This window comes from Etheostoma spectabile, chromosome 3, assembly GCF_008692095.1.
Source record: "Etheostoma spectabile isolate EspeVRDwgs_2016 chromosome 3, UIUC_Espe_1.0, whole genome shotgun sequence".
Classification (NCBI taxonomy): Eukaryota; Metazoa; Chordata; class Actinopteri; order Perciformes; family Percidae; genus Etheostoma; species Etheostoma spectabile.
This window is the reverse complement of record NC_045735.1, coordinates 6881310-6904931: the sequence shown is the minus strand read 5'-3', so window position 1 is coordinate 6904931 and position 23622 is coordinate 6881310. Positions and strand designations below refer to the sequence as shown.

The 23622-nt window shown below is 39.8% G+C and overlaps 1 protein-coding gene across 1 annotated transcript in view; it reads right to left on the bottom strand.

Moving 5' to 3' along the window:
- pik3cb (phosphatidylinositol-4,5-bisphosphate 3-kinase, catalytic subunit beta) overlaps window positions 1-23622 on the bottom strand; it is a 55785-nt gene that overhangs the window by 25820 nt on the left and 6343 nt on the right. Inside the window, exons 2-3 of the mRNA XM_032507361.1 lie at window positions 14428-14507; window positions 377-572 (exon numbers count right to left, since the gene is read on the bottom strand). Coding sequence (XP_032363252.1) covers window positions 377-535 — 159 coding nt within the window. The 5' untranslated portion in view covers window positions 536-572; window positions 14428-14507. The remainder of the gene's footprint in view (window positions 1-376; window positions 573-14427; window positions 14508-23622) is intronic.

Sequence of the window (23622 nt, the reverse complement as noted above, 5' to 3'; positions counted from 1 at the left end):
CAGAGGGCGCTCTACAACGTCCCTGTTGGCAACACTGATTATTTTTTGTTATTTTGTTTTTGTTCAAAGAACTTTTCATAATTGCTATTTTTCTACATTTTAGTTATCATAACTTTAATATGTTTTGATGTTTCTCTGTTCTGTTGTGACAACATTAATATTATTATCATCATCATATATAACTTTTTTTTATGCATTTCTGGATTTATTGTTATTTATTTATTTGAAATATTATATCTGCCGATATTTCGGAATATCAGATTTTTAAATAACCAAATATCTGTATCGTATCGGCCTTAAAAGTCCTTTATCGGTCAGGCTCTAACCACAACTGATGTGGAGGAATCCCATTTTAGCCCAAACCTGTGCCACTCACCAATTTGATGTGCTGGATGGTGGCATCGCGTGGAACTTCCATCTGGATGTAGATACCGGTGGGCAGCAGAAAGTCCACAGTGATCTGGTCCAGAGCTTGGCCGGCCAAGGGCGAGCGGGCCGCCCATATGTCCAGGAGGTCTGTCATTGCAGGAGGCATGGCAAGGGGCACCACACACCACCTCAACCATAAGGACCTGAAGGGACCGAGGAGCCAAACAAATCACACATTTTAGAGTGAGACTAATGGTTTTAATGAGTGTAATGTATTTAAAAAAAAGGAGAAATGTATCTATTCAAATGATAATTTCTTTTTCAATAGGTCATTCAGATTCAGCCTGTCAACCCTTACTACTGAGTAGACAATGAAAGCTGGGGTTAGGGAGCTGACACACTAACAATTGCAGAACTAAAAAAAGCATAGGCTTGAAATGGTATCATAAGTCATGAGTCACAATGAACTCCAGCAAACAGGCTTTATGTTGATGTGTCCCGATCCCGTGTTGACATGGCTGATAATACTTTCCTGGAAACCTTGCCGCTTAGGGTTGTTTCCAGAAAGCTTTTAGGTCATTCATCAAAGCTAACTCAGTTGTATAGGTTAATGTTCAGTTGTAAATCCTTGATTTAAAAAAAATAAATAAATCAAGATAAGTGCGAGTTTAAGTCTCAGAGCTGAGATGTCAAAAGCAGAATATCTCAATTCACAGTGAAAAATTTGAAGTAGCTTGAAAAGCAGACCTTTTTAAAAGCATTCTATTTCCAAAAGTATGGCTTTGGAATCCATAACTCTAAGCCAAATGTAAACCTTGTAAATGCTCAAAAATACATTGTTTTGTTAATCTTGTGATGTTTCAGGCTGCCAATCATAATTCTATATTAAAAACCACCATTGTGTTGTTTTTTGACCCACATGCAGACTCTTTTCTTTTATCCTTTTCATTAACAACAAGTTGACAGGCGCAAATGATCTAGTGTCACTATGTCCCTGGGGTACCACTGTGCAGAGTCCAGTACAAGCCTGGTAGCTTTAACTTGGGTGAGGGCCAGTGCTCAGAGGAATGCCCACTAAGCAAACAGAACAAAAGGTCAGTTGCCCTCCCCTCATCTGACAATCTGGTCCCCATGACAGAGAAGACACAGAGCCACACACGCACACGCACAGATTAATCATGCATAGAAGTGTAGGCAAATACATATGCTCCATAGAGCATACACCACCCCAAAACACACACACTGAAAAAGGTAATAGGTAATTATTAAGTATGGCAGAAAGGTGTTAGACGACCACAGTTCATCTCTACATGTTCAAAAGCACTGTTCAAAACATACAATTCAAATAGTAGTACAAATAAGTACAAATAACAAAAGCACACATGTGGAACCATAAACACATGCATGTTAACTGCGGAAAGTTTCATTGAGCTGCAGTAAGTGGCTTCCCAGCTGCTGGTGTAAAACAGCCCACAGCCTGGTTTCCATTTTGGCTTGTGCCTCAACCACAGCTGTACCATCACACCACATCCACCTGCCTCTTTCCCTTAACCTAGTCCTTAAGTGGCCTAGAACATTAACTGTTCCAGTAGGCCACAGGTCCATTTCCATTTCCATTTCATCTCAATCCGCCCATTAAAAATGACAGCCTTGATTGCCTCTAATGGGCTTTCCCCTCTAAGTTAAGTGCTCAAGCTACCAGCAGATGAGCCGTTGTTATACCACGTGGCTGAGGATGTTGCAATATCTGCTATGCATTTGGAGCCACCATCTCAGACACTTAACATTATTAGCCATGCAAATGGAATAAATCTTGTGTGCATTTCTGTGTGCTGTTCAAACTGTTGACTGCTTTCTGAACATCTTTTAAAGGGACTTTGCAGTTAGTGCATGTGATATGGGGTGAACCAGACATGATAAGTTTAACACAACAATGCACATTATACAACAATGTTTATGCATGTAATAATTCCTACATACCCAAGACAATTTTTTAATTACTGACACAGACACTTCCAGGTAGCAACAAGACAATACACAACACAAGAATCCAGTCAAATGAACAGTAAAGGGGGCAGTCAATGGTGAGCCTGTAATGTCACAAAAGGTGCACAGTTACAAACATGAATAGTAACATGACACCCAGCATGTCTGACTGACGCATTGACAACACTGGTTTCTCAGGGATGGATGAGCAAGTACATGTACATGCATGTCTATGCATAGTCACTTGTTTCATTAAATATTAGAGATATTTTACACCAGAAAGCTTGCATAGTGTCTCATCCTGCTCTCACACACACGCACACACGCGGATGTGGTGGCAGACAGCCAGAGGTCTGCTGAAGGTTAGGTTTCAGCGGGTGGTTCAGAGAAGAACAAGAAGGTTTGCAAGTTCAGGGAGAAAGAGAGAGTTTCGTATGACAAAACAGAAAAGCCTGAAGGGATCTGTCCAGTTAGCCAGTATTAGCAGAAATAAACAATGTATCACTATGGAGCATCCAGTTCACAGCTCCCAGGCACACTTTGATGACTATTTGTGTGTGAAGGTGCAGATATTTGACACACTTATATGAGCTTTGCTGTTTTCCTGTGCAAACCAAGGTACATTTTGTATTTATGCAACATTTACAAATACATAGATTGCAAATTTGGGTCTAATTGTTAGTTGTTCCAAATGTACCCTTGTTTGTTTCCTTTCACAAACTCAAAATACAGCTGCCTTGGATGGAAAAAGATAACTCATTTGTTCACATCTTTGAACCTTCATGTCTGATCATTGACCACATACCTGCAAATGGACTGGACAGGGATGTTTCTAGTTTTTATCACAAGAACAAGCCAAGCTCAATAGATTTGAGAATGACCTGCAGGAGGAAATCAAATCGCCGGCAGAGTGGGTGGGGTTTACCCAGTCTAGGATGTTTTGGTAAATCAAAGGAAAATTGGGAGATAGGACGGAAGCATACTTGAGAGGCAAACTGGTTTTGCATTTACTTCCCAAGTCTGAACACAGAGCAACACAACCTCTGACATACAATATACAATCAAACCACAGATAGAACAGACCAAGCAAATCTCTGCTTGTAATAGAAGTTGTCCCTCTTAACTAGTGACAGTGACATGTTGTAATGGCTTTCATGCCCACGCAGATGGATTAACAGTTATTTAAACACTGATGTTACTCAGCACTCTTTCTAAAGCGCTCTGTCTGACACTGAGCCTCTCTCTACAATAGAGTGTGTGTCTACGCATCCTCTATGTGTGACATTAAAAGTGTATGTGTAAGGTTATGCCTGGTGACTAAGGGTCCTGTGATATATTTTCTTCCACACTGTACTAAAAATTCACACAAAAGGAGGATCCAAGACCTCTTAACCTCCTCAGTACAAACAATGTACTCCTGTAAATCAGTATGGAGACAAACAGGCAATCCTGAGACTGCCTACGTCAGAATTTCCACATCTGGGCAAGCAGAAAGTGTGTGTGTGTGTGTGTGTGTGTGTGTGTGTGTGTGTGTGTGTGTGTGTGTGTGTGTGTGTGGTGTGTGTGTGTGTGTGTGTGTGTGTGGAAGTGGGCGGGGGGTAATAAAGGGACCATCCACACAGAAATGCTTTTTGATGCAAACGCACGTTTTACATTGTTTTGGCCAATCGTCTAACGAATCCTGGAATTGCACTGGCTGAAGACGCACTTTTTTTTGAAACGGTGAAAAAAATTCAAAAACGGCGCCCTTGTGTCCTCGCATACTTGCGTATTGATGATGTCATCGCCACACCCTTCAACTTCTTACCCCATGATGACATTTCATAACAGTGTCGCAGTATGAGTTGCAGCAGTGAACGGTCCACACAATTGATTCTAGTTTCATTGCACAAGCCATTTTTGTTGTCTTCTTCTTGTGTTGTGCTTTCTTCTTCTACTGTCTGTATACAGCGTGCAAGCTTCCTATAGGCCTGGAATATGAAGTAGCGTGTTGAGTCATTTACACATGGATCCGTTTGGACGCACAGACTGTATTCTTGAAACAATGCCAAGGGAAGACGGGGGAAAAAAGATCAGTTTGGTGCGTGTGGACGTGGCCAAAGATAAGGCTCCCACCCAGCTCATCAACGTGTGTAAGAACAAATATGTTGTTTAGTGGAATCTTTTAAAGTGTCTCACAGAACCAAACAAGGAACACTTTCAATTATTAGTACCGAAATTATTCAACTCGATTGACTGATTACTCAACGGACAAGTCATTTAACAAGAACATACAGTATGTCAAAGATTCTGTGGTTAAATCTTATAAAATTGTGAGGTTTTGTTACTTTTCTCAGTAATATGAAGATATTTTGGTTTTGGACTGTTGATTGAAAGCTATTTAAGGACTTTGGCTCAGGGCATTTTTGATGGGTATTTTTTATAGCTTTCAGATATTTTAAAAAGTAAACGATAAACCAATAAAATAAAACATAATAAACATACTAATCAACAATGAAACAATCCATTGTTGGAGTCCGGTTTTTGGTTTGTTGGCATATCCTGTCTCACTTTCAGCCACTAACCACAATGGCACTGTTTGTGAAGCCGTAACACAACAAAGCTACATGCAACTCTGTACTGTACTCACAGAGTCTGTAGACTAAATGTTTTTAATCACAAGAGGCCAGGACATGCACTTATATGTATACCAGCTACAGCATATGGTCCATTCATTAAAAGGGATACTCTCTCTTTTTTTACAAGGATTATAAAAAACCCAGCACATAGACAAGCTCAGGTACCCTGTCAGAGAGGTAGAGATGAATGAACAGTGCTTGTAGCTTTGTGTATATATACTTTGTGTAATATACTTACACTAATATTCAGCTAGATTTTAATGTAGTATAAGTATACAGTATGTGTTGGCCTGAGTGAGGTTAACAGAAAAGCTGTTAGGCTCAACATACTGTTGCTTACTGTGCGGTGGTGTGTGGATAAGCTGTCAATTGGGGTGTGTGTACTGTGGTTGGAGTGAGCGTGTATATGTACGTATGTGAGTCACCACTGGAGCAGTACTAGCACTTACTGTATTTAGGAGTGGACATTGGTGGCGATTGTAGACTGTAAACACACATTCTGGTGTAAAGGTCATTTCAACTCTGACACACTGCGGCTGAGTCAGTGACCAGACATGTTTGTGCATGTATGAATGAATGTGTGTGTACACAGTTACTGTAGTGTGTTTACATTAAGTAGTACTTACAAGTTCCACCCAATGAACTTCTCACTTTGCACTCATGGTATTTTTTCAGCTGCTGCATTTGTTTTTTTACATTTCCATCAGTTTCATCTGTTGGTCAAATCATCATGTTCCTAGCTGTGTTTCTGCAGAAAACAATGCATCATCCTCGGAACTGTAACGAGGAGAAGATGGTCTTAAAAACCAAATCTCCTGTACAAAATATTCTCACTATCACACAGAACCAACTGACTCTATGCATTATGTATCTGAGTGGAAGCGTGAATGAAGAGATGGGAGCATGTGTGAGTGGAGGCGTGTGTGTGTATTTTTGTATTTGTTATTTTTGTGTGTGAAACAACCACATCCAGACAGCTTGCAGTAATCCGTCATATTAACCACTTCTAATGACACAGTGGCACATGCCTAGTTCTCAGACAGGAAGCAATGACATTAAACAAGAAATGAGTGACAAACAACAACCAGAGCAAAAATCCGTACCAGTCATTCATGAAAAGCTGATCAACACTGAATCACCGGGTGAGCTGTTATTCTTTCCCTTGAAGAGTTTTTTTTTTTTGGTGTGTTGTTTACTTTATTCTTCCCAAGATATTTTTTTTAAATATTTTTTTTAATCAATGGGAGTACAAAAAAGATAAAATATCTCTGCATAGCGTGTTTGTACTACAAGGTTTGTTTATTCACATACAGAGTTAAACAGAACCCTAGCACATACCTCAGTGTGTCTCTTTTAATATAAAAAAGAGTGATTTCAACAGATTTAGTTTTTTATGGTAGAATAACAAAGGGGGCTTCCATTGCGTCAAATGCACGCACCCAATTATAACTTTGTGGTGCATTGACACCTTGAATAACAGATTAATAATAATAATAATACATTTTATTTAAAGGCGCCTTTCTTGGCACTCAAGGACACCGAGATTACTGTATGATATTATGAGATCTTCAGTGAGACATTTGTGCTGAGCAAGTTCTTTACTGCTTTTAAATTAAGATGGTTACAACTCACCAGCGATCAAAGTCACATTTGTCCATTAATCCACTGTGACACTAATCATATTCAATCCATTGCCTACTTTGTTACATCGTGGGCAAGAAGAGAAGATCACATATCATCATCAATCTCTTGTAACAACTGTGCAGCAACACATCAAAGTAGCTCTACCCCCCGACATCACAATGAGTTACTCTGCCAGATAGATTGTGACAGTACAAGTCTGCATTGTGAGCAGATCAAGTTTGAATCACATTAGGGGGTCTAATGTGCACTCCTTGCCATCTATTCCTGCATCAGCAGGCCAGGTCACTCAGTTGATGCAGCCATCATCAGCAGTGCTTTGTTGTTTTCTGATTTTATTTAAGTTAAGTCATGATTACAGTATAGTATGACAGGGCTTGACTATTCTACTGTGATTGAAGGCTTTTACAATTAATTAGCTGAATAAAGATACACATTATTCATATCAATTCATGCACAGATTCTTCTCATTTCTTCATAACACGTAGGCCTGGTCTACATGAAATAGCAGTTAATATGTTGACTGTATCCAATGTTGTGTTGGTCACACTGCAGAATTAATTATTGCCTTTACATAGTTAACAATAAAGAAGATAAAGGGACATTAAAAATGTTTTTTTTTTTTAAATCGCAACTACATTATTTCCCCATATCATTCATCACTTGTGTGGATGCTTGAGTTCATACAACTGCTGTGTCCTCACATGACACAGCAAATATGCATATTCACAATGATACTACTGGTCGATGTGTGATGCCACAACAGTTTTCCTCCAAAATGCACTGTTGAATTAGTATGTTATTCAACACATCAATACAGTTAATAAATGGACAACAGTAATAGGCAACATTGTTTGGTTTTAATCAGTTGCCTAGCAACAACTATAACAGGAAGCATATTACGTGCTAATCTTCCCATGTGGAAAAGATGATCTCACAAGTTCAAATCAAAAGGCAGCATTGGTTTAAACTTGCCTGGAACACAATGAGCACACTGAACTCTGCGTGAGTGCAAGTGTGTGTGGTAATAACAGCAGAGTCATATTAGGTAATAGGGGCGGAGAAAACAAATCTGAAATTGTTACGTTTCGTGATACATGATAACATTTACATGGTAATGCTGACGGGGACTACATCATATCTATTTCAGGCGAATCAGGATGAAAGCAGAAAATACTATGTACTTCTTTTCAAATGAAATGAATGTTAACTGACTTGTGTGATGTCTTGTGATATATTGTCTCTAGAAGTGTATTATTTAACTTTTGTTATTGTTAAAGAAGGAAAATAAAATCCCAATACTCCTAGAATCACAAGAAAATTGCACTACAAATCAAATCGGCACCCATGTATAGTGAAAAAATCGGGACGACAGCATATCATCTCAGCCCTAATAGGACACCTATATTAAACTAATGATTCATGAAGATTATAATGTTATATAATTATAATGTACCTTGGCATCATATTTTCTCCTAAATAATGAAATAAATGGACCGTTGAGGAATGGATGTGCAAGCTCTTCAACTTTCATTGAGCTGGATAGCTCTTTTTGATGAACATACTGTATGTTCATGTAAAGCATCAGCACATTTATCTGTATACATATTTCATACAAAATACATTAAGTGTCAACAGGCGATAAACTGACAGATGCTGAAGGGCCAGAGAGCAGTGAAATTATCCCTCAGTGTTGCAAGAGATCATATTGGGACAGTGATGTGTGTTTTTTACCTTACAAGTTAGGTAAAGAGAAGGCAAAATAATAAAATATAATAAAAAAAAAAAAAAAGAGTAAATGACTATATGAGATAATACTGTTGAATTACATACAGCTTACATCTAGAGAAAATTGCTGGACAGTATAATATTGCAAATTACAAGGATTAGCATTAAGAAGTCATAATCATATATTGCTGATAAATCAGGAGTAATTTAATGTAATGTGGCTATTAACTGCTATTAACTGCTATTAACTGCTATGCAGAATGTCAAGCGTCCAAGTGTAATGTTCCACAGGGCCTGATTCACTTCACAGACACAAGACAAGTAGGGGGAAGCACATACCCAATTATGACACAGACGGATATAAACAGCGTGAGTATGCATCTCTCCATGACTCAACTGTCAAAACCTTTCACACACATCCCACAGAGATAAGAACGAAAGAGAGGATGGGAAATGAAGGAGTCTGTCATGGAGAAGGTGTGCTTGAAAGAGAAAAAACAAAAACACCTTAACACACAGGTAGAGCATAATTGTGAGAACATGATAATGTCAGAATCTGAAGTGAAACAAGAATAACATTTGGAAATAGCTGGTAGGAAGTTACCGAGGGTAAGAAAAACAGACAGAGACAGTCATTTGTGATAGATAACGAGTGATAAAGAGAAGGATGGAGATAGAGAAGCGAAGTGTGATACAATGTGTGACTGTAGTGCGTGGACCGAACTGGGCTGGGTGTCCACAATAGGCCTCTGTTTTTGGCAAGTGTGTGTTTGTATGTGTACGTGCCTGCCAGCGAGGACAGCCCTGTGCCCTGCACAAACACTGCCCTTGTGTTGGCCTCTCCCCCACCAACCCTCACAACCAACCAACCCAACCTTAAAACATCTCTCTCTCGCTCTCTCTCTCTCTAATCCCTACCAGCTTGGCCTCACAGACTAATACACACACTGTGCTCCAGCAAAAACACTGAGGCTGGAGGGGGCAACAGGGTCACATGGTGCTGGTAACACAGTGCCCCCTACCATAAACAACCACACTCACATGATTTACTGTATTTTGCTGAGTGGGAGTGAGAGCTTCAGGCGGCTTACTCACACCTTCAGTAACTTCCATACACCCACATGGCCACAAGGGTCAATGCCTCAGCACATGTAAATTAGCTGCTTTTATAGTTAAAGCGCTACTGATTAAAGCCAACACTATAGTAAATATACACCAGCCTTCCTGACAGGTATGCAAGGAAAGCACCCAAACATAGCTGATCTTAACATACCTTTACTGAAAAGCAAAAGGCTATGCAAACTCTGATCACAACCTCATATCATTATTCAAAGCAAGCTCTGATAGACACAAACATACTACAGGCACAAGGAAGCCTTACAAGGAAAAAACCCACACATATGCAAAGTTTCCCTTGCCAATCTGATTCTGTGAAACAGGAAATGAAATTTAATGGACAGGCATCTCAACACACAGATTACTAATGTCTTTGCCTTGTCTGCTCTTGACAATGAATGAAATGCAGAGATCTTAAAAAGCAATCCAACTCTTCAATAAATACACTTGATGTCATCAAAACAAAAACAAACAAAAAACTATTCTTCTCTTTAAAAAGAAGTCATTTGAATGACTTGAGCATTGGGGGGCTGGGCTTCACCCTCCTATGCTTCAGCATCCAATGATCACAGAAGATGTGCAGGCTGACTGCAGGTGGCCGGCATGGTTCGTCCTGCTTTGACGTTGAGTATCATTGTGTACTAACAGCTGCTCTATGAAGGTGAGATTAGAATTAGCTTTTGTTCCATTTGACACAACAGCTTTTTTTTTTCTTTTTGTTGAAAAGGACAGAGGAAGCCTTCCTCAGAAACTCTGACAAAGAGGAAACAATGAACAGCTATTATTAGGGAGTGACCATGTTTTTCCTTTCGTGAGGTCAATATTTTTTCCGTTTTGAAGACACCACTCAACATCTTATGACTACATCTAATAGTCTTCACATACCAGTTCAATCCTGTATTGTCAAAAGATGTCACACACACTGAAAGAAGCTGAAAAAATACATTAAGTAAAGAATTTAGGATTACAGCAGCAACTACAGATTAATTTGATTAATCTATTGATCTACAAGATGTCACAACATAGTAAGAAAATGCCCATCATAATTTCCCAAAGCGACATCTTCAAATTGCATGTTTTGTCTGACAAACAGTCCAAAACCCAAATATATCTTAGACATTCACATATGAGATGCTGAAACAACTGACTTCTTTGGTACGTTTACTCAAAATTATTTTAGAAAATGAATCCTATCAAAATAGCTGTATTTCTTTTGATCAACCTGATTAGTTTAATGCAGGGGTTTTCAAAACTGACAGTGCCCCCGCCCAGCCAAATTGAGACACCCCTCTTTAGCATGGCTATTATTCTGTAGAGCAGAGACAGGAATACCATCATTTACAACCACAACAGAGGAGTCTGATGTGAAAAACAAGGTCAGCCCAACAACTGACTGACTTTGACAGAGAGGTTATTTAAGGTCACTGCCAGAAGCACAACTCACTTCAATGAGATCTTTCAAAAGTGGGAATTGATTTGAAGAAAATCCCAGCTTGTCACACAGCCTCCACAGGACCACAGTTGCTGAAAATATCATGAAACAGTGCAAAGACTGGAAAGAAATGGACAAAAAAATAACACTGAGCTGTCGTGAATGTAGCGGGGATGACTCCCGCACACACTGCTGATCTTTCAGTCTTGGTCCCCCAGCATCTTGCCAAACCACCATTTATCTCCCTCATAACAAAGGGCCACACATTGGCACTGAATGACACACACACACACAAGACTGGAAATGGGAGACTTTTTTTGGCTCTGCCTGTCATCTCGCTATAGGAGGTGCCTGGGTTGCTAGAGACACTTAGCTGCACGGTAAATGACACGCTGACGGCCGCCTCGCTCCAGTTTATATATCCATCCATCTGTCTGTCCTGCTCGACTCTACACACACACAGCGTCCCTTTCTGTGTTTAACTAACAATAAGAGCCAATGGCATCCACAAGAATCACTGCCAAATAAACAAATACATCTCGTTACGGCAAACAGAAAACATAACGTAGCATGCAAGTAAGCTGACTGTCTTTACTCTCCATTTATAGTTAGTTAACTATAGCAATATATGATCCATTGTAGGGCTGCACGATTATGGCCAAAATGATAATCGCGATTATTTTGATCAAAATTTTGATCGCGATTATTCTCACGATTATTTGTTGATTTTAACCAAAACAAATTTTATTGTCACATAGGCTATTTATAACTGGAGAGGGAGTGTGATGGACGCTACTCTCAGAGAGACGGCTGACTCATTATGAACGGGTCCAGCACGGGTCGAACGGCGGATACACACGTCGTGTGTATTAAACGTCTGTATCTTCACTTCGCTGCATTTTTATGAACTATGATGTTCTGGCCATGGGTCACATCTCTGGTCCAGGTCCAGCAGCTCCGTCTCCCACGCTGTTACTCTACCAACTGAAGTTAGTTGCATTCAATAACTTCTTCTGTGTTCTTCGCCGTAGAGGCCGCGATAACAGAGTTACCCGTGGAAACACTGGTACAAATACAGGTTTGCCCCCTCATACTTAACAATATACAGCTGTGTTAATGAAAAATTAAAACTGTAGACAAATATCAGAAGTGTGGACCGGCGGCCGCTGTGGTGCGGGCGTGGAGAGTAAGAGGAAGAAGTAGGACAGAGAGCGTAGAAAGATCCTACCAGGACGGCTTTACGACGAAATGGGTCATGTAACGCAAAATTAAACCGTATCCATATAAACACATTGCAGTGGATGCAAGGACATTAGCACCGGTGCGTCCTAGAAGAGAAACGCTAACAGCCCTAACTAGCACCGGTCACTGCTGTTGTCTGAAAACAACAAATGGGACAAAGTGTTGCGTTTACTGGTAAACTGGTAAACCTTGAGACCGAGTATTACCGACTGCTATCTATTGAGTTTTCCACGCTACTCTGTCCCCTGGGACTGTCTACATCTAGAAACTAAGCTGCACGGGGTCAGTGAACTACTCTACTGGCTCAGAGCAGACGGCTTTGGAGGCGGAGATTGGCTTTGCAAAAAACCCGAGCGTTCTATGAAATGATGCTTTATAAAAAAATAATGCTCGATCACGCAAATTTGACCGTGGGAAGTCCAAATCGTGATCGCGATTAAATTTGATTAATTGTGCAGCCCTAATCCATTGTCACCTATCTGGAAACAGAGCTGTCTAATTATACACAACCTCTGTAATATATTGGGTAGCAAGGCCAGTGCCATCAGGATAATGCCACCCAAACACACTCCGAAGAATGAGCCCATGGGTAGGGCTTCCTAGGATTGTGTAAGTTGAAGGGTTTCAACACACTGATTGATGTGAATACTAAAAGCAAGAGGACACTCAAGAGGTCATTTCTGGGAAAAGAACAGTCAGCACAAACATTACTCATTTGTCTTATGAGCTACAGTATGTAATGATCTTGCAGTGCCAATAAAACTCAATCTGCTCCGTGGTGATAATACGGCGGTGTCGTTGGGAAGATCACTGGAGACCATGACATAGCATGAGTAATTGGATCAAGCCATTTTTCCACATTTGAGTAGGAGTGAAGGAAGGGAGGGGGGGGAAGACAAACAGAGAGTGCAGGTGGGAGGCTTCTCTACTGATCACTGGTGGTTATTGGCCACCGGCACTGATTGGCAGCCGGAATTGTGTGCTTTATGCTGATAGATGTCAAAACTGCACCTGCACTGCATATTTATAAAGCACTACATCTGTGAGGAAGAGGAAGTTCAGACAGGGTTTACTCTGCAGATGGCACACATGCCAGCATGGAGAAGAACAGCAAGAAATAAAATCAGAGTCCGATTTTTTGGGCCTTTTCCTTGGTTTGTATGCTTTAGGGGTGCAACTTACGATTATATTGTTTATTGTTTATTAATCTGTTAAATATTTTCTAATTGATAAATCAATTGGCATAAAATGTCAGAAAATAACGCAAATACTTGCCATCACAACAAACCAAAGCCAGTGATGCTTGTTTTCTCCAACCAATAGTATAAAACTCATAAAAAAGGTATTCAGTTTACTGTCACAGAAGACTATTTTTCCTTAAAAGACTACAACAGTTAACCAATTATCAAAATTGTTGCAGATTAATTTTCTATCTATCGACAGAAATTAATCAATTGACCAATTGTATCAGCTCTAGTATGCTTAAAGGACAAAAAGCATGTGGTGAGTGAAGACAGAAAAAGAAAAGAAACTGTAATGAACAAACTGTTCTACACTTGATAAGCAGCAGACTCACACACTCCACTTGTGACAACCAGGGTAAGGCTAGGAGCGATTAATTGTGTCAGTAGTACTGAGAATACCACAGTTAAGTACTTTAATGGTTAATTTTACATTGCCATCCATCCAATCACCACATCTGCCCTAAAAAAGGGCCCTGTTGATCAGCTCAACAGTACCACACATTATTCCCTGCACTAAGGACACAATGTTACATAAACAGTCAAAAGTCTGGCTAAAGATGGCACAAGGCACAATACTTGTGACAAGGAAATGACTGCCAAGTCAACAACTCAAATCAGATGAAAGACAGAGGTACAACAGAAAAGTAAGGAAGCAACAAGTTCCTGATGATAATTTACATACAACGCCTAGCTCTGATGACACAAGACAAAAACAAAACCCAACAAAAATACATTTTATATGTTGTACAGAGTAGGTCAGTAGTTAGGAGGATGTAATACTATAAAAAAAAAATAATAATAATAATAATAGAGAGAGTGTACTGAGGTCATCTCACATTAAAGTAAAGCATACTGGCCGACGTTCACGCATTCCCCGCCTACTCTCCCAGATTCAGTCAGAGCTCTTTCTCTCACACTCACACACTCTCTCTTACACTCTCTCACACTCTCTCTCACTCTCTCTCACTCTCTCTCACTCACACACACACACACACACACACACACACACTACAAGATACAACATGCTCACACACACACAAACAGGTTTTACCTGCGGTTTCCTAAAGTCTCTTATTTCCTGTGACTTTGCTCCTTGCCGGGGGTGTCTGGATAGTGGCTGAGATACTGCATCTGATGGATAGGAGGACAAAGTTGTGACGGTTAGGGGAGGAGTTGTGTGTGTTCATACTGCATGTACAAGTGAGTTGAGACATATAAAAGAACGAGTTTAAGACAATAAATACATGAGAATTGCTGAAAAGCGAATGATTTAACACAGAACAAGAGAGATTACATGCACTGAACGCACAATTCTGCATCACCTGATGTAAGTTCCCACACACTCTGAAACCCCCAGCTGCCGCATCATTTGAGATAAGACAACTCAAAGTACAGAATGCCCGTTCTGACCCTGTCACTCCTTAACAGTTATTCACTCTGCCTCATTTAACTGAAACCTACTCATCTCCCTTCCACTCAAGGTTATTGTGGAGATCATTTTAGAAATCACTAAGAAAGCATATTTCCTTCACAAGAATATTCATCTGGTACACATTTATTTAAATTTTGGACAGACTGAAAACTAAAAACACCTCTGGAACAACAGGCAGATCCATCAGAGCCACATAATTTGAACACAATGTGTGGAAAACAACCTTGTACGATTTACCTTTTCCATTTTAGTCATGTTTTTATGTTCCAACAAGCAAACAAACAAAAAGTATAGTATGTACGAACCGCTGACATTGACATATTCACTGTAGCATGAAGTGTTTGAAAAGTCCAATCAAGACATGTTATCTTTCAGTGAGAGTGAAAGCAATTCTGTCATGGTGAAAAGGAAATATTAATCCCACCTACAAGAAAGTCTGAGTCACATCTATAAGGTGTTGAATCCTGTTATAAACATCTTTACAGATTTAATCGGAAGTGGCAAAAGGAATTTTCTTGAAACTAAAGTTGTAGTTAGGTGGAAGTCCTCTTCTACAAAATCTGGGAGCTAATCCATTATGAGCATCCAGTAGAATTTATTGTTAACATATCCACTTGTGTTTAACCAGAACAAAATATAAATCAGAACAATGTATATCTGTTTGTCATTGTGTATTCTTTTCTTGTTTTAATATTTCGCTTTTTACGTATAGATGAAATAAGATCAAGGTTTAAAACTATCATCTTTGTTTTCCCCCTCACTATTAGTTAACATAATAACAGCTATAGATCAGAAATGATTAAAAAATTAGGAAATTCAACAGAAAATCAAATGGCATCAATTTGATTATCCGTTTGTCTTTTTCAAACAAAAATGATTTCAGTGTCTCAAATGTGAAGATTTGCTGTTTTTTCGGTTAATATTTGATACTAAACTGTGAACTTTGGACTAGAGGTGAGATAAAACAAGCAATTCTCAGATGCTTCATGGGCATTTTTCGCTCTATTATGAAATTTTAAACACAAGGATTATTGATTAATCAAGAAAATCATCTTAAATCAATAATATAGAACATAATGGCAGCAAGGGCGTCGGACCGAGGATGGAAACAGGACTGGGTACCCAAGGCCCTCAAGTGAGTAGTAAGGTTGGATATCACTAAAGCAATACTTTTAAAACAGTCCCGGTGCCTGAAAAAGTTAGAGTGACTGACAGAATCAGTGAAAATAATTTGATGTGAAGTCAATATGACCTCATTAAACTAATCGGGCTTCTAAAAAGTCTTATCTAGTAAGCCTCAGAAAAGGACACGACCTGTGTATGTAGAGACAAAGTGCCCAAGGCAGTCCTTAGGCCTCACCATCAGTACCACCATCTGCCGACAGTTCAAAGAGCTGCAACTATAGAAACCTAGATGTGACTAGAGAGACATCGTAAACAAATCATAAAGTGGGCAAAAACAGCCATGCATGTTGATGACACGCAATGCACACACTTTGATTGTGGCCAGGATACTTCCTGTTTTTCCTCAGTGGTCGAGATGCTCTATCTTGTTTATCTGGGTGTGACACACTGAGGTCAACAAAAACAACTGTGGTGAGTTTGAGAATATGTGGGCACTACACAAAATCCTTTTTATAGTTGTTTTTTTTTCTTGCAAAACCCAGAGTCTCACCTTTTTCTATAAAACCTGTTGTAAGGGTATAAATAGGACTGTGCCTTGACCAAATGTGGGATGACAAGTTCCAGGAAGTGCCCTGTTTAACACAATGATAAAATCTCGGGCCAGAGACCGTCAATGTTTAACTCCACGACTAGATTCAGCAAAAAGCATCACATGATCCACAGCAAGCGTGTATGCGTTTCAGTGACTTTTGGATAAATTGAGAGAACAAGACAGAGGATTAACTATGTAGTGGTTCAGTGATGACGTTTGTGCTCGAGGGCTAACCCCAAAGCCACAGAAAGATAATGGTGTTTTGGCCTGATGGCGAAAATCTGATATAGTAATAGATTGGAGAAAATTACTATGACATCCCCCATAGATCTCCGAACGTTTGTTCTTTTAAAGACTGAAGTTAGGGTTTATTGCACACCACTACTTTTGTCATTTTTCAGGAACTGTCTGAATATAGGATTATTCGCTTTAGGTCTTAATTTACCATTAATGGACAATAACTGAACTTCACAGCGAGAACACATGAAAATAGGATGTAAGATCCTAACTTGATATGAAAAGGTCTATTCAATTTAATGTTTCAATTAATTGTATTCATAGCGCCAAACATAACAGCAGTTATCTCAGGACACTTTGAGTTGGTCTAGACCAGACTCTAATTTACAGAGACACAAAAATCTCCCCCCCAAGAGCATTTGGTACAACAGTGGCAAGGAAAAACTTGCCACAGGCCATCTGCCTCGACCAGATCTATTAACCTTTATAGTTGTAAATCTGATTCAGAATCAGTTTAACATGTATGCTGCTTTATGAAGGCTGTACAATATTATCTTAACATAACAATGGTAATTTTACAGCCACACATGCACACAGACACACGCAACCCCCCCCCCCCCCCCCCCCCTTTTTTAGTACAAGAATGTGAGGAATGCACATTCCTAAACATTCTCTTTACTGCCCTCGCAGTGTGCTTTCTTGTTCAAAGCTAGACAGACAGTGGTACTTTATTGAAGTCCTGTTTCCTCATGGTTTTTTTTCTTACTTTTTGAAGCGCTGTACTGTAATGTTGCTTGAATAACACAACTGCTACACTAGTAATAGACCGATTTTATTGGCCAGCCTATATATCGGGCCAATATTTGCGTTTTTAACGCGTATCTGCCGATACGCGGCTGCTGCTGTGTTCGCCGATAGTTTTTTCCCGGCATTATTTAAAGACAGCCGTCCACAGGCAGCTCTGTGTTGCTGGAGACGCTGCAGTTCACATGCAGGCCATGCTCTGCCCTTCCACCACTAGCACCATGGCGGCCTTAAATTACAAATCAAGCACTTTATTTAGATGGCTACTTTTCAGGTTTATTATTTTTTTTAATTATTCAAATGTGTTGTCAAAGGACATTTTGTGATTACCTGATTTTATCTGTCTTTGAATATGTCAGCAAGCAATGCATCATTAAGGCTGTAGATGTTGATGGAAGCCTTTTACCCTAGCACAGTTAACCATATACAGTGCACCCATCCATATGATTCATATTGCACACATAATCTGGGTGATATGAATGTAAGATGATTGCAGAAGTGACACTGATCTGTGTTTTTGTTTATTATTTTTAAGGAAATGGCAGAGCAGATTCTGAAAACAAATCCAGTGTGGCAGGGTGTACATTTTTATGATGTAAACTGAGGGAGCAAAAGCAGGCTCCAAATATTGGCTCAAGAAAATTGGTGGCCCTGATCGGTCACCGGCTAAGGCTGATGAAAAAATAATCAGTATCGGCACTAAAAAAAAAAATCCAAATCGGTCTATCCCTAAGCTACAAGTCACAAAAGGCAATTGGTGCACAGAGCTAGCTACTGCTGCTATAACAGCTAGCTAGAAAGCAGGTTTTACCAAAACAACGGAAACAGTTTTAAAATTGAATCCCTTTAAAAAATGTACAGACAAAGAGTCTCTGAGGCAGACGTGTATATCAAATATATTCAGCAGAAGCATGAACCAGGACTGTCTGTCTTGCCTGTCTGTGCTGAACTGAAGAATGCGCTCGCCTGAATAATTAGTGGTGCGGCTGCCTGACCAGTAGGTATGCAGCAAATGGCAGTAGATTTTTAACATTTTAACTTATTATGCTAAGTTACTTATTAACTTTGACAATTAACTTTAAGGGCAGTCTCACTCTCTCTCACCTTGTCTGCCAATATGCCCTTTATTTTTCATTGTATTGGTCATGTGGGTCAGTCACTGGGGGAGCATGCTTTCACTCCTTACCAGTCTCATACATATCGTTCATTTTATTACAACCTTCAGGCCACGAAGGGCCGCTGAGAGCTCCAATTGTAAACAGGTGGTTTCTCGGGCCCTGAAGGGTTCCATTATGGACCAAATCACCTGAAGGGCACTCCCTGTCTACAGACTGCACCATTGTCTTCTTACTGCACCTAGCAATGACTTAACCCCAGGGTCTAAACCTGTATGATGAAATGCAACCAATTGATGACTACTTTGTCAAGCACAATATGTCAACAATCTGCTAAAGAAAATAAAAAAATAAGAAGAAATATGTTCACTGTAATCAATCTCACGTACGTTTAACGTCTCTGGAAATTGTCAAGTAAAGACAATTTAGGCAGGCAATGAGCTCAAAACTTGCAAAAGGAATGCAAGGGGAAAGCAATAAGACAGCTGCTCGATTTACAAAAATCAATCGAAATCTAAATCAGGATCCACAATTCCCCCAGTATTTTTTTCTCTCTTAACTTCCACCTATTTGCGCATGTCCAAACAAAAAAAAATAGATAAAACGCAGCATAGTTTACCGGTTGATAGCATGCAGATAAAGACACAGGTTACCATTAGCTTACCAGTAGCTTGCATCTGTTCTTTTCCAGACACCATGGCCACCGCCAGGAGAAACTGAACTGGAAAATCCTCCTACTTCAATACTCAAAGTCACTGGGGTGGCTACGTTTCGCCTTACCTGTGAGCGAGTTGTGTTAACAAACAACAAAAGGTAAAGCATGTGGGCTCCAATGGAACTTCACGATGCATTCATGTGCACCTTGTTGAACTAAAGTTAATTCAACTGCACTTTGTTAATTTAGAGATAATCTAACTGTTGTTGTAAAGTAATCTTCTGCCAACACGTCCGGTGTCTCTCACACATTAAAACCGGAAAGGTCGCTGTAGTGGCGAAGAATCGTTAGATTAAACAAAAACTAAAAACTCAATGTACAAAAGCCATTGTAGGCACAGAAGGAGTGAATCTTACGCAGAGATAAAAACTGTCATTGTCCAGGCAGAGATGGCATTCTGTGAGGTTTATTCATCCAATTTCTTGGTACACAAACATTTCACGTGCAGGATCAATGGCGTCTCTAGGCTCTGTGACGCTGTAGCTCTGTAACTCTGTGGCTCTCCATCAGCCAATCCCCGGTGTCTACCTCCCACATACCTGCTCACCTCTATTTGTAGACTACACCTGGTGGCTAAGGTTGCCTGGTACCTTCAAAACAAAAGCACTAAAACTAACCCAAATAAAATACTAATGATAAACAAATTTATGTAGCTGTATAATTCAAGGAAAACTGAAATTAAATAAATCAAATATTACTATTATATATAACAAAATAATGAATAGCTCCAACAGTCGCAGTAAACTCACCATCCATGCACCCAGGGGACGCACCTTTTTTGTTTTTCCCCTGATAATGCTACATTGCGAACAACACATCTGTGTGATATCATAGAAATAAACAAAAGAACGTACATGTAGTTCTTCCTACACACACACACACACACACACACACACACACACACACACACACAGTCTCCCAGCTGCTGCGTCCCAGCGACCGTCAAAAGAGTGTTTTAGCCAACGCCATCTGATATAGTGGTATCAGTATTAAATTGAGACAATTACATAACCAGTTAAAAAAATCCCCGTAGTGACGTTAAGGCATGTAAAAGCCCGCTTACTGCATGCCTCCTGAATTTTGTGTTTCCCGTCACATAAATCAATATGTTTCCATGATGAATCTGTGTAGGAATTTAAGTGTGTGAAATTCAAACTTTCCTGGGGGAGGACCTTCAGACGACACACTTAATGTGTCAGTGGCCCCTTGCATTTCCTCCAGCCGGTGGAGTTTGAGGTAGCTTGTTTAACTAATGATTCAGGGAAGACCGCATCAGAAACTGCGTATTAATGTGTTTGTATTGTCAAGTTACCTAAGTGTTAAAGCAACATTATTATGATGAAACATTGCCTGAGGTTTGGGGTTATTCAAGTATCTAAATAGAGGAACATTTGCACTATTTAGACAGAGAGGACCATTACTTTTTGTGTTAATTTCATCAGGATGCACCACAGTTTGAAAAATTTGAAAAGGTCCACATTCATTTTTTAATGGTCTTCAAAATTTGAAAAGGTTCACATTCATTATTCAATGGGCTTCAATTGTATCTATATAGAATATGCATAATTATTTGTTTATATATCTGGAAGATGATGAAAAACATTTGGTTAAGGACTGGGACCCTGACCCCGGGACCCACAGCTGGTTATTTAAGTGAGTCTCTGGGACTCGCTACGTTGAAAACCTAGCAGCACTGCAGCCCTATTATCTAATAACTAATTTAAATGACTGACTTAACTTTAATGGCAGCACACTCTCACTCTCCCTCACTTTTTCTGCCAATATGCCCTCTATTTCTCATTGCATTGGTCTGTCCTTACCAGTCTCATAAATGTCCTTAACTTAATACAACTTTCAGGCCATTAGGGGAAGCTGAGAGCTCCTATTGTAAACAGGTGGTTTGCATGAAGGAAGGGTTGCATAATATCACCTGAAGGGCCCTTCCTGTCCACCAACTGTACCATTGTCTTCTACTACTACTACTACTACTACTACCAATGACTTAACCCCAGAGTCTAAACATAGCCTTGACATATTAAAGATGAACACAATAAAAGGGATACCTGTATGAGTAAAAGGAATCAATGTCCAAAAGCACAAGATGTCCACAATCTGCTAAAAACAACTAAGAAATATGTTCACGGTTTCTGGAAATAGTCAAATAAAGACAATTTAGGTAAATAAAGAGCTCAAAACATGCAAAAGGAATGCACCAGTGCCCACAATTCACACACTCTCCAAACCAAGTGTGCTCTGTAGGGACATTACATATGACCATGCGTCATCACTGCCTTACCGTAAATAAATAGAGCACGGTCTTTCCTTCTCTAAAAACAATACACAACCACTCATTAGCACAGTGGGATGTTTAATTGCAGAGAAACACGTACACAGACAGGTTTTACTGTCATCAAAGTTAAGCTAGATGTATGTGTCTTCCAATCAATGTATCTCTGTGTGGTGTCTGTGTCTACCCATGGCCTTTGCCCACATCTTCAGTCTTTTTTTAGCACTTGCCTCAATCTCTATTTTTAGGTGCTATTGTGAGGCTGCCCTTAGGTGGGTGGAGTGTGAGTTTGTGTGTGCGTGTGTGTGTGTGTATATGTGTTCTCAAATATTCCCCTTGGGTGCTGTAAATCAGTTACCTTCCAGCAGCCTGACTGAACAAAGGTCTGTCTCAGCCTGGGGTATAGCACTGTTGATTGCTCAGAAGATGAAGACACAGACACACACAGACACAAAGCTGTTACACTGACAGCAAAGAGAAACAATAATGTAGTTGGCTGTTATCAGTCATATGTCATATAGTTTTGCAGCAGGAAGGGAAACCGAAGTGAGAGAAAGTTTAAGAGAGATAAACTTGTGAAAAGACGTCCGTACTTAATGACGCAATGACATTATGAGCAAGGCTGTAGTTGGATGATGCACTTTTGCAATTTACAAAAGTGATATGGTCATCGCAAGACACAACTAATTCTGTCTTTAGTTCTACATTGTGACAGTTTGATTGCAGAGTATAATTATTTACAATTATTCAAAATGCTCTCTATACTGTATCGCATCTCCCTCCTCTTGTGCAGTGTCTAAACAGACACATCAACATGTTTATATGGATACAAAAACGTAAGCAGTTTTCAGTTACAGTATGTGTGGGTGCAGGATTGTTGGTAGGTTGGCAGTATGTAAACGCACCTCTGTATGTATGCAACATGCACATTTAACCGTCGGGCTGAATGTATATTAAGATATCACAAGGCATGAGGCGTGCTCTCAACAGAAGGTGTGTGGGACAGAGTGGGCGCGCGTCATCAGCAGTTGCAGACGGGGACCTGTGCTGTGAGAAAGCGTTGCCATAGAGATGTAAAGCTGAGGTTTTGCCCTCTCAGGTTACAGACTGGAAGCAGGAGCCCCCTTGGGTGGAGGCATAACCCGACACTATCTATGCATCATGGTTACTGCGTAAAGCTAGTGTATCTGCGAGGAGAGGACGAACAACCACAGGTGGCATACCACAGATTCCTGGTTCACATGGTATACTTTTTGTTTGAAATATCAAGATAATAAATGATGAACAATTCACTACAAACTCTTTTCTCGTAATGGGAGAGCCTTTTATCTTCTCTCTCTTTTCAAAGTCCATATTGGCTCAGATAAACTTAAAAGACATTTTTTTGCTACCAGCAATAGAAACACTGTCTAAATAAAAAGGTGCAGTGGCTTCACAAAAACTCACTGCACATCAGATAGCATCACTTTAGCTGTGACATCATTTTTAAATGTCACAGGCCTAAAGTAGGTTAGACCTGTTACGAAAATGATTTTGCAATTATACTTTTGCATTAAGAGACTAGCATATAATTGTTGGCCTTTGTCAGTTTGTGAGCATTTATTGTCCACTGTAGTTCCAATAAAAGTGAGACAAGGTGAACCATCTTTGTTTTACACATGAAATATCACTGCAGCCCAAGACACTAAGATGTTGTAATAGACAGTCTATAAATCCTTTTGCCTGCCTTCATACCCTTATTGTACCCAAAATCTTTGCTCATTCATGGAGCTTAGGCACCTGACATAAGATGTGTTGCATTCATATTTTGTTTACATATGATTTAGCTGAATTACACTGAAATTTAAATGTTTCTCTTCTATATTAAATGCAATCAGACTTAAGCCAAGGGTGAGCCTGATGTAAATGTCCTTGTGCAGGCTCTGTGCAAATGTTCGCA